At 38.7% G+C, this 12,815-nt stretch overlaps 1 protein-coding gene across 12 annotated transcripts in view; it reads left to right on the plus strand.

Moving 5' to 3' along the window:
• The window catches only part of RUNX1T1 (RUNX1 partner transcriptional co-repressor 1), a 108,108-nt gene that overhangs the window by 72,099 nt on the left and 23,194 nt on the right, over positions 1 to 12,815 (plus strand). For all 12 annotated transcript variants that reach the window (XM_015855920.3, XM_085537223.1, XM_015855918.3 and 9 more), the window contains 4 exons: positions 2,213 to 2,394; positions 7,736 to 7,986; positions 9,238 to 9,323; positions 9,903 to 10,104. In XM_015855920.3, the coding sequence (XP_015711406.1) occupies positions 2,213 to 2,394; positions 7,736 to 7,986; positions 9,238 to 9,323; positions 9,903 to 10,104 (721 nt within the window). The remainder of the gene's footprint in view (positions 1 to 2,212; positions 2,395 to 7,735; positions 7,987 to 9,237; positions 9,324 to 9,902; positions 10,105 to 12,815) is intronic.

A 12,815-nucleotide genomic window follows, 5' to 3' on the forward strand; every position in this document is an offset into this window, starting at 1 on the left:
CTGGTTCTAGTTCATCACAGCCATGGTGACCAGTAGCAGGCTGAAACTTCATCTAGCCATAGACAGTTTTCCGAGTTTTGGCACTACTATTATTAATATTGCTGTTATTATTATTGCTTTATTATTTTATTATATTTTCCTTGATAAACCAATTATGTTTCATTATATGGTTTGATAAGCTTTTTTTATAATTATGTTTTGAGCAGACTGTAAGCAGGTATGTTGAACTAAATGCTTTCAAACGCTGCTTTTCTTCACTTATATTTTAAATTTTCCTCCAAAAGCTACTTGGTACTATTACAGACTCAGACATCTTCTAAACTACAAGGCACATAATTAATAGTTTCCTATAATAATTTCTAAAAAACGTATGTTCTTTGCATGTAAAAAAATGTTCAGTGCGTTTAGAAGAAAAAGATAAATGTAATTACAAATCTGCATGTTTATGGTTAAATAGGAAGAATTAACTTTTCTTTTGGAGGAAAAGAATTAAAACAGATCAAGTGTTTTGCTAGGCAGCTTGTAATTTGGTTGACTTCAGGAGCCAGAAGTACCCACATATGAGTATAGAATCATAGAATCATTAAAGTTAGAAAAGTCTTCTAAAGTCATCTAGTCCAACTGCCAACCCATCACCACCATGCCCACTAAACCCTAAAAGTTTAGATTCTTTTTGGCTTATTATCTCTCCCTGTTATGTGGCAACCAAGTGAGAGATTGATAGTAAGAAGATATTTCTTTCGTGGTTTCACAAAACATTTGTGTTCTGTGAAGGTCTGACAAGACCTCATGTTCCAGAACTGTCTTTCTTCATATCCTAAGATGAGTAAGTGATATCAGTTGCTTGTATTACTTTCTTATCTTGTTAAAAAGCTTCATAGTTATTAACCCCGTTCTGGCACTTTTGTTGCACAGGGAATTTTTTCTTATGGTACAGCAACAGGTGCCTAGAGCATCTGCCATCATTACAGTACTAGCATAGCAATTTCCCAATCCCCTGTGCTCAAAACTTTTTGAGGACATCTTCCTTTCCTTCTTTCTTGCTCAGTTTGCTGCACATTACATTCAGAATCTTTTGCCTTAAGAACTATTCTCCTATTCAAAGAAAAAAAAAAAAAACAACAATTTTTTTCTCAAAGTAGATTCTTTAAAATTGAGAGGAACCATGACAGTTCTTTGTCTTCCATCTTGTTACTAAAAACCATGAAACGTAGTCTAACACTTGAAAAGCCCCAGGCAACATTTACTGTGCACTGGGCATGGAAGAAGGAAGGATGTGCACATCACTTTTCAGCACGTATAAGTAGGTAAGAAATGGCTGAGTTGTCTTAGTATTGATGCATGTGCTGAAGGGAGAGGAAGAAGTTTCCCAAGATGTATAAATGTCTTCTCCAAGGGAAAGGTCATATGGTTCTACTCCAGTCCCAAATCAGATGAGATGTGTTGCTCGGTATGGAAAACCTACCACCTGGGGATCAATCAGCTTTTTCAGTACTCTTTTGAATACTGGTCCGGTCCAGCTTGTGACACAGTGGGGTCCCAAGAGAAGAGTTAAAAATTAACTTCAGGCTACATGTGACATGGAGCAGGGATGTGGCCCTCCAGGTGATTAGCTGGAGCTCTGGAACATGAGATTTTATTGTAGTCCTTATCTTATGATTGAGTATGATGGGGAAAGCTGAGGGCAATCCTGTTCTTGAAGGATGGTGACAAAGGCAGCTTACAGAGCCACGATATTATGGTTTCTAAAGATTTTGAAGTGCTAACTGCAGTCTGAGTGCGGAATAGTCAGCAAAAAAAGTTTGTCAGTGGAAAAATAAACAAACAACAACAAGCAGAGCTGCTCCTTAGGAGCTTAGGTTCTGGATATTAAGGAAGAAGATGAAGTCAACCAGAACTGTGTTCTTTCCTTTTTTAAATGTGTGGATTTCAGACCTGTTTTTCTCATGGCATTTGCAGTTTTGTTTTGTTTTTGTGAGTGAGTTCCCTTTCTTCCATGCGCGCTTGGTATAGCCACAATCTGACCCGTAGCGAAGCTGTCTGATTTCAGGCAGCCAACCATTTCAAATCTAATTCAGGATTTGTGCAACAGATTCATCCCAGAGTATGTTTCCCATTGATAGCTTTTTTGTTTGTTTGTTTGTTTTTGTCCTTGTTGAAACTGCATGTGAACTACCCAGCCATTGCCTTGATGTGTGCTATGTCCTTGCAGGCCAATCTGCCCCTGCTGCAGCGGGAGCTGCTGCACTGTGCAAGGCTAGCCAAGCAGAACCCAGCCCAGTACCTCGCCCAGCACGAACAGCTGCTTCTGGATGCCAGCACCACCTCACCTGTTGACTCCTCAGAGCTGCTTCTCGATGTGAACGAAAACGGGAAGAGGCGAACTCCAGACAGGTAAGAATGGCTGTGTCTGTTGGATGCAGCATGCTTGGCTTTGCCAGCAAGGGGTGGGCTGGGGAGCTGGCCTGGGAAGTCCAATTCTAGAACAAGAGGCAGTGGGCACAAACTGGAGCACAGGGGCTCCCTCTGGGCACCAGGCAGCACTGTTGTACTGTACAGTGCTGGAACACTGGCACAGGTTGCCCAGAGTCTGCAGGGTCTCCACCTTAGAGAACTTCAGAAGCTGCCTTGCCATGGACCTGGGCCCCCTGCTCTGGGTGCCCCTGCTGGAACAAAGGTGGGCCAGAGGGCCCAGAGGGCCCCACTGGCCTTAGCCATCCTGGGGTTCTGGGATTCTCTGACCTGGGTATAAGTCTTTCCTTCATGACAGCTGTGCAGCATCCACACTGTCTTTGAATATTTGTACATTTATATATATGCACATACTGACTCGAGAAGTAAAATCATCTGAGGACAGAACATGGCTATCCCTGCACAGAAGTAATACTGACCAGTCAGTGCCTTACCAACTATTTGCTTCACAGTTTTTCTGCAGAGCATGGAGTAAATCACTCCAACTCCATACAAAAGTTCTTTGTATTAAGTAATTTCTTAGACAAATAGTAAATATGGTGAAGATGGCTAAACACTGATATTGGGATGCTCCAGAGTGCAGTCAGGGATTTGAGTCTTTCTACTGTGCCATGTTTTATGCACAGCGTAAAGACATTCTTAACATTTGTTCCGAACAGGAGAAATGTTCACTGAAATCTGTTGTCTTGTTGAGCTGAGAGAGTCTGTGCAGAAACAGAGTGAGCGCCTGTGTGTGCAGTAGCTTTAGGGATATGGAACAGTTTTCTCTTTTTCTTATTTAACTGAAGTTCTTTGTTTAGCATTACAAGAAAAAGACTACTGTGGTCCTTTCTTATCGACCATTTTCTTGCGCTAGTGATAGAAATTCCTTTAACATATAAATGTTACCTTTGGGAGGACCAAATATCGATTTTATCCTTAGTTTTGAATCATAGAGTCATAGAATCACAAGGTTGGAAAGGACCTACAAGATCATCTAGTCCAGCTGTCCTCCCATTACCATTGCTACAACAAACCACTAAACCATATCTCGTAGCTCCTCATCCAGACGCCTCTTGAACACTGCCAGGGACGGCGACTCCACCACCTCCCTGGGCAGGTCACAGGCCTTTATAACATAGAAAGCTTTTATAATGCTGTTCCGCCCAATCTATCTATCTGCATGCACAAGGCATTGCAGGCATCCTAATTACCTTTTAAAGGAATTAAGATGAAGATTTACATAGTTAGGAAGCACTGCATCTCTACATAGATGGCAGTTCTGCATAGATTTTACATAGATTGCAGTTTTCATTTACTTTTTGACAGAAACCAGCTGTGATAGCACAGATTTGAATATCAGGTTGAATATCAGGAAAATGTTCTGCACCACAGGGCAGTGGGTATAGAACAGACTGCCCAGAGCAGTGGGCACAGCCTTGAGCTGACAGAGTTCAGGGAGCATTTGGACAATGTTCTCAGGCACAGGGTTTGAATTTGGGGTGGTCCTGCGTGGAGCTGGGAGTTGGATTCAGTGATCCTTGTGCGTCCTGGCCAGCTTTGAGTATTGTGTGATTGTATGAAGTGTACAGATAAAGAATGAAGGTTCTAGGACTAGTAGAGAAAAAAATAAACATCGAATATTGGAGCTCACAGGAATGAGATATTCATGAGGCTAGATATTGAAAATATTGCATGGTAAGATATAAAGCAGACATGATAGTAAAATCTAACTTAGCCATTAAGTAGAAAAAAAAAGTGGGAAATATTTGAAACTGGTATGCTTTGGATAATATCTCTGGGAAATCCTGATATGGTACTACAAAAATAATCAGTAGAGTACCTTTTCTGTTTTCTCTAGTTTTTCCTGTCAGCTGAGATGAGCTGAAACAGCCATTGGTGCTAACATGAAGTTGCTAACTAGTTCTAAGAAAGAGGATTAAACTTCAGATATTTTCCATGCAAGATCTTGAGCCACCTAAAAAGATAACATTTCCAAAGCTGAGGTTTAGCTCCCTGGGGCAGTTCTGTTGCACGCTCCAGGTCTTTGCAGAGGAATTAGTGTACCAAAACATGTATACACTGTGGGGAAAAAAAGACCGCTTAAGATCTTGTGGATCATGTGACTGATTTAAATATCAGCATGATGTTTTCCAATATGTCAGTAGCAGACATGGTGTTTCTCCTGTAAATACACCGAATTATCTGATAAGCCTGTGAGGCTTGGCAGAGTATTAAGATGCAGAGGGACGCACCTCTCTGATAGCCTTAGCTTACTTTTTGCTGTCAGTAGCATATGACCATAAAGAGAAAATTAGCAATACAGTATACCTTTGTTTTTTCACTAATGTTCAGTTTGATGCGATGAATCGCACTGGTTTTGTGGTGTCATCTTATCTGTAGTATGGATGGTGAAGGTGAAGACCAATCTGAGACCAATCTGAGAACTTTGCAGTGAAAGACCCTATGAGTCTTAAAGTAGAAAGGGCATGAGAAGTTGCTCACAGGGGGATCGACAGATCAGGAGAATATTGGATTTGAAAGTCTTGTAATTAAAACTGTGAGCTAGACCTTGGGGGTTAGTCTGTTTTATGGATTTTGTTTCCATGTTAATATACACAGGTGCTTTGAAACCCTCTCTTCATGATGCTGTTGCCTTTACAGCTGAGGTTTTTCTCCATCTCCTTCCAGTTCAAGGAGTCTCCAATTCCTCTCCATGTCATTGTGCTGCCTTTATGGCAAGCCAAGAAAGAGCTTTGGGAAGCTGCTCATGTGGGAGTCAGAACATGCCTATACCGAGTATAGAGACCAAATACTTGTCTAGCTTGATACTTATTGAGGTATAAATTATTTTAATTGTTTACAGAGCAGCAGGAGAAAACATCCCTTTTGTTTAGATGTCTAAGTCGATGCATACATACTAAATATATACATATACTAATAAAGATACAGTGGAAGATATTAGGCATCTTTTTGAGGGGGGATTTCTATGACTCTGTTCCTAAAATATGTGGCAAAAAGTGCTTGAAAGGCAGCATCTTTCTAGGAGAACTAAGTGTGGTTGGAACAGTTTTGTTTGGAGATGTGTCTGTTCCTAAAGTAAATTGTGGTATTTTTTCACTTCCCATGGGAAATGGGATATATATCCCATTATATATCATCATACATCACTATTTATCATGTGTATCATATATAGATGTGTGTGTGTATTAGATAATGATATATATAGATTGCACACACATGTATATGAGAAATATATACACATATCCTTCTATTTACATTATTTTTTCAGGCACAAATATCTGTCGACTCCAGTAGACATACAAATACAGTAAGAGATTAAGTGAAGGAAGTAGAGTGAGTGTGTTGCAGATAAACACATGCACCTCTTCATTATTTGTTAAGGAAAATATATCTTCAGTAATTCTCACTACTTATAATTTCAGAGTCTTTTTGGCATATGCCTTTTCTAGTTCTAGTTATTTATCTGCCTATCCAAAGCTACTGTATGTGAGGTTTTATAGAGCAATCTGACAGCAGAGTTTCATGTTTTACTGAATGTTTTCTTGGTGCATATGGTCTGACACGGATGAGCAGCCACGGTGAGATTTTGGAGTCTATTAAACTAGCTCATTAAAAAGATCAATCTGTTTCTGTAATAACACTGGGAACCATCAGTCACTGCAAGAGAGAAAAACTGACACCTGAGGAGACAACACATTTTAGTAATTTGTTCATGACATGTCATGAACAAAGTGTTCACTATATTTTGTTTACAACTTCTGAAGTTTACATGCTACTACAGTAAAACAAAGTAACTTGGACCAGTATGAGTTCTTATTTTGGTGAATGAGTGCGTAGTTATAAATAATTTGATTTTAAATACATTAACTGGAAAAGACTTTTTGCTAATTAGTCATCCTCTGTGACTGCTAGAAAAGATTGTATGGCACATGAGCATGTCATGTAATGGTTCTACAGCATGACAGCTGCCTGCAAAGTAAACATAGGATGTTTTTAAGACAAAACAACCCACAATGTTAGAATATCTCTAATTTTGATTGAGAGGAAAATGGAATTATTATGATTGTTTTGAGTCTTTAGGAAGTGATGATGTGGTGGGTGAACCCTCAGAATCTTTAACAGTAAATTCATGTGGAAGGTACCTGAGCATAAGGGCCAGCTTCAATAACTGTTAACAAATCTTTTTGTTTGAAGAAGCTCCTGTGCATCTCAAGAAGGAGAAGGATACTCACAGCACCTAGGGCTGTGCTTATTATAAAATTTGTAATTATCAGGATTTTAATTTTATTAATATGAAGGCTTAGCAATTTGATGTTAATATGTTCCGTAACACAAGCAAAATAAGAATTTTCCCCGAAAAAGCATTATCAATATGCTGATGTTTTGTCCTATGTAGAGCAGCGAATTACAGTTAATTAAATATGGAGCATTCCAAAAAAAGACACAGAAGTACCTGCACAGTAAAGAGCAACAACAAACATTTGTACAATAATACATACTTTTGCCATCCACTGTAGCACAGAAAATCAAACTTGGATTTCCTCTGATTGTTTTCCTCCTTGCCACAGTTTTCTGATTTGCTTTTCTTACACTGAGCTATCCAAGAACGTCAGTGAAGTTAATTTACAGTTTCTGATTTCTTTCCCCATCTTTGTTAGAAACAAAGCATAGAATACTTTCACAAAGAAATAGCTTGGCTTGGATATACAGAAGAATCTGTGTTTTGCTTGCATTGCAAGTAACATTACAATTGAAAAATCTGGATGTTGAGTTTGAGTAGATACACTCAAAGAAGACACACAGTGTCAACTACATTTTAAAAACTGTCTTGGAGAGATGTCAAAAACTTCACTACCTACTGAAAGTTATTGCAAACAGTTTCCTTCATGCCAAGAGTCGTTAAAAATATATTGTGATCTTTGCTTGGCCTCTGGCTTCCTGTATCATTTGACTGCTTCAGATCTGCAATTACATGAGTAACTATCAGGTCATCAGGTGATTTTGGTGAAAACTATCCTCTCTGGCCCAGCATATAACCTGTCCCACTGGAAGGGCGTCTGCTATTATTTCTCATGTTCATGGGGAAATCAGACTAGGTGAATGGTGGCCATTGTATGTTTTGAATAAAGCAGTGTTTTGAAATGCCCTGTACCCCTTTTTTGGAGCAAAGATCTTAAAGCTCCCTGTGTAGTTGGGCATGAGTGTACCTGAACAGCTCTGTTCACAAAGTGAATTAAGGTTCCTTTCTTTTGTTTTTCAGAACCAAAGAAAATGGCTTTGACAGAGAGCCTTTGCACTCAGAGCATCCAAGCAAGCGGCCCTGCACTATTAGCCCAGGCCAGCGGTACAGTCCAAATAATGGCTTATCTTATCAGCCCAATGGTCTGCCTCATCCCACCCCACCTCCACCTCAGCATTATCGTTTGGATGATATGGCCATTGCCCACCACTACAGGGACTCATACAGACACCCCAACCACAGGGACCTCAGGGACAGAAACAGACCTATGGGTAAGGCATGTTTATTTTCTGCATTGCTTTTTGAGGTTTCTTTTTCCTTTGTAATTATTCTGAATTTTGAACAGGGTTGGGTTTTTTTTGTTTGTTTTGTTTTTTAATTTTTTATGACAAAATATACCTTTCCTTCAGATGTAGCCTTTTTTGCTGTTTGTCCATCTAGCTGCTCTTCTTGGTTTTATTGCAGACTTAAGTTTATTAGAATGGGCTGAATTGTGCATTTTGTACACTCTAAAGCAAGAACACTAGAAGGAGGAACCCCTGCTCTTACAGCTGCTTAGATAACCTCAACGCTCAGACATCTGTCAAGCAAGGATAGGTGGATCATCTTTATTCTCATGTCTCATTTGGGACAGTAAAACAAATTAGTATAGCTTGCTTTCAGCTTAGGCAAGAGGGAAGTTAAAGTGTGCACTACAATGTGGGGATGTCTGTAGAACATGTATGCAGCAGAAGGACCACACCCTATGCAGGACTTGTTGCCACATGTGTTGGGTTCCAGGGGTAGCTGATGCTCTTGGATTTGCCTAGCTTGCTTCACATCTGCACATACTATTCTTGGCTTTTTTTAAACAAATCTTCAATAAAAGAGGAACGTTTACAAATATTCAGCATCTGTATGAAGGAGTCTAAACAAGAAGCAAGTGTCAGTTCCTCTGGGTGTTGATAATAAATACTGACTTGGTTCTACCATGTTGTCAGCTGCTGTGTTTTATGTGCTGCATTTTAACCACATGTTGTTTAAAACATCTGTGAGGGGATGAACCCTTAATGATGCTCTGTTGATATGGTAGCAATTTCTGCATTTAGTGAAATAACGTTAAGTTTACATTAATATTTTTTCAACTTTTGAAGTAGAGCTAATATTTGATACAGTTTCCAAATAATTGCCTTTCTGACTTCTTCAAGAAGTGCAAATGAAAAATGATGTATTGCATTATATTATTGTATATTTCAGAAAGAGTTACAGCTATATTTGAGTGGTTGTCTTATAGCTTGCAGAACTTGCTGAATTGAAGAGTATACTGAGTAAAACAGTAGCATCTAGTCTGAGGAAAAGTCTAACAACAACTTTTAACACAGTTTTTAAGCATCCATTTATTTTTGTGGTGGTATTCTTCATACTAGGCCAGCTGATATATTATATGTATATAGCCACATATATTCAATGGGCTCTTCTTTGTTTTTTTCTTTCCCCCTAGAGGACTCCCAACACTGTAAACATGATTTGCTCCTTTTTGGCAGGGTTGCATGGCACACGCCAAGAAGAAATGATTGATCACAGACTAACAGACAGAGAATGGGCAGAAGAGTGGAAACACCTTGACCATGTAAGGGCTAAATGTGTTCATGTATAATTGTCTAAAAGGATTCCTGTAAGACAGGGATTTGTTTTGAGGATACTGCTGATTAAAGCAGGGGGCTTGAAGTTTAGGTAATTCAAATTAGGCCTTGCTGTTCAAATACAGATTGCAGTACCCTAGTTATTGCAGACTACCAAATGAGGAAAGGACTCTGCTCTGTAGGCCCTGAATGTGAGATACGTGACTATCAGCCTTGGAACTGCTTAACTGGAGATTGTTAGCTCTTGAAACATTTGTAGACATCAGTTCTGGGTCACATCTCCTGGCCTACATGATGCTGTGTGATGGTACTACAGTCCTTTCAGTTTACTTCTTCTTTCCCCTTTCTTCCAGAAATCTATATCTGTACAGCTTAAGATAACGAGTTAAAGAAGAAATAATTATTCTAAGACTAGACTTCTTCAGATGTGTTTAGAAAAACATACAGAAGCATCTTCATTCTTAAAGCCCAAGCACTAAACATATAAGTATTTTCTTTATTTTAGTGTCAATTTATGAATCAAATATTCTTTTTTATTTCTCTGCCCTGCTCTCTGCCATGACTAGCTGTTAAACTGTATAATGGACATGGTGGAAAAAACTAGGCGATCTCTCACTGTACTTCGGCGATGTCAAGAAGCAGACCGCGAGGAGCTTAATTACTGGATACGGCGGTACAGTGATGCAGAAGATTTAAAAAAAGGTGGTAACAGCAGCAGCAGTCATTCTAGACAGCAGAGTCCAGTGAATCCAGATCCAGTTACATTAGGTACAGTATTCTCATTAAATATTGTTTTATGGTCTCCTTTCCGCTCAGCTAAATGCTAGATGGAGTTTGCATTTTCTCTCCTGATTCTTTTCTAGTAGGGATACAGTATTCCTCTTTGATGATTACTAAATTAACTATAAGTATGTATTATATTGATATATAAAACTACACCCAAATAGCCTCATTTACACGTGATATGGTTTGGGTTTGGTGGTGACTCCTGATAATTTATTTTCAGAAATGGCCGAGGGTGGTGGGGCACAGGGACAGCCTTCATGTAGGGGGTGCACCAACCCTGTCCCTCTCTCTCCCCCTTACCTACTTGATTAAGGAAATTTATATGAGCTTCCAGATTGTTAGCACTCCAAAATGAGATCAAGTGAGTTAACTTGGAATTTCCCTTTTCTAAGGAAAGGGAACTCATTATAAGGGAGTGTAGTGAAAGGGGGGATGGGTTTAAACTAAAAGAAGGGAGATTTAGTTTAGAAGCTGTAAGGAAATTTTATTGCTCAGAAGGCAGCAAAGCACTGGCACAGGTGCATATGCTGCATCCTTCAAGGTATTCAAGGCCAGTTAGGGTAGGGCTTTCAGAAACCCTGCCCATAGCAGGATGGTTGGAACTAGATGCTCTTTAAGGTTCCTTCCAACACAAGCCATTCTATAATGCAATGAAATGAAGGTATATATAAGATAAGAACATTTCTTGGCTGTACTTGGTTTCCATATAAGAAACAAGTAGCAACATCTGTGATGCTTACAACCTTGCATATATAATTGTGTTCACTGCTGTATCCTGTGCAGAGCTGTCTGAGCTAGGTGATGTACTGCTTGCTTTGAGCCTAGCAGAACCCAGTGCCCAACTACAAGAAGCAGACTAAGCAGGTGGTTGTTCACCCCATGCTGACCTTAATGGTCATACACACAAAAGTATCTTCAAAAACTGTTCTAGGATGACTGTGTAAACAGAAGCTTTAATTCTGTGGGCTTTCTGTAATTTATTGATATGCTGGTGGACTTCTGCCTCATCCCCTCACTTTTATGACAGGTGAAATAAAGAATCTCATCTTGGAGAGAACTTTTTATTGCTCTCTGCTATTTCAAAGAGAATAGCAAACTATGACTGTTTTGGTAATATTTATCTTTTTTAAAAAATATACATTACAAATGTTATCTACTTAAAATCATTGTAAATTGTTGTCACTGGTAGAATTGAACTTTGTTGTGCTGTTTCACAGCTGTAGTTCATTTAAATATGTTTTGCCTTTGTCCTGAAGAATAACTTATGAAATCTGTGACTTAATTATAAATAGGGAAGCAGGAAACCAAATCTAATAACGTCTCCATCATCCTCTTTCTAAATCTCTGGATTCTTACTGTAATATTTATTGTCTCTTCATAACAAATGAACCATTTTTGTGTGTGATCCGAGTCAACTGCTCTGTAAATTAGCTTCAGTGAATGAAAGAAGAGGTTATGGAAATGCTGTTCCCAACTTCACTAATAAGTTTAGTCCCTAGAGAAGCCCTTCTCAGAAAGAAGTGTTTAGGTAATGGCTTGTACGAATAGCATTTAAATGTAATGTAAAGAAAGGCTCATAAATATGGCATCTGAAATGCTAGTCACATCTCCAGTTTCAGGAAAAACACTCAAGGAAACCCCTGATCAAAAGCAGTGGCAGCATCCCTAGTAAAGCTACAGTGCAAAAAGAGCTGGGTCCCGATGCTTCTGAGTATAGTTTGTATGTAAAAGAAGTAGAAGGAAACTGCAATTTTATAATTTCCTCCAATAAACTGTAACTCAGGATATTCACTTCATAGATCTACAGTCCAATAAAGATAGCCGTAACAACAAAACTCACACAAGATAAATGATCATAAGAAGTACAGTCAGATCCCTATTTTATCGTTATGTTTGGTTAGTAAAAAACAAAGTCTGTTTGCTTAAAAAGACATAAGGCACAGCCTTATGAGTCTGACATATCTGCAGCACAATAGATACAATTTAACTGGTTGGAGTCAGTCCATTTCAATTTCAACATGCCACATTTCAGTTATTTAGCATTAAAAACTGCTCCCCTGGACTTGTGGACATGTAATTTTGATTGCTTCAGCTCTGCAGTATCCACATCAGTCCTAAGTATTGATAAGACGGGTTTTTATAGATGGAGTATAAAGCACAAGAGTGCACAGAGACTATGGAAGTTTAATCGTTATCTTTTCTCAAATCTGGTAGTAATCTGGTTAACTAAATGAAAATTCTGAATGTTCAGAAGAATAATAAAATTGAAGCGGTACCTGTGAGTTTTGAGATGCTCTTTAGCTAAGGGAATTTTATTTCAGTTTTGAAGTGAAGATGAAGGGATTGAAAAGTTTCTCCAGTATTTTAATTAAAGTGCCACAACATGTAGCTATTTGTTGCAAGGATTGTAAATGTCAGTGTTTCCCTCATGCATTTTTTTTTTTTAATGAGGTAATCCACCCTTTAAATCCATCTTGTCATCTCCACTAGTAAGAGAGAAAAAAAAGGGGCCTTATGGCTGCAGTATTCATGTCTTTGTTTCTTTCTCTCTGTGATCAAAATAGCACCAACTGGAGTGATAAGTTCTTGCTACAAGCATTATATCATAGTCTTCATTGATAGCACTTCTGAAAATACACCAAACTGAAATTCAGAATTGGTGGTTTTCATCCAAAGGAACGTGAAGAAAATCC

This window comes from Coturnix japonica, chromosome 2, assembly GCF_054131305.1.
Source record: "Coturnix japonica strain WE chromosome 2, WE-NBRP24, whole genome shotgun sequence".
In the NCBI taxonomy this organism is placed as follows: Eukaryota; Metazoa; Chordata; class Aves; order Galliformes; family Phasianidae; genus Coturnix; species Coturnix japonica.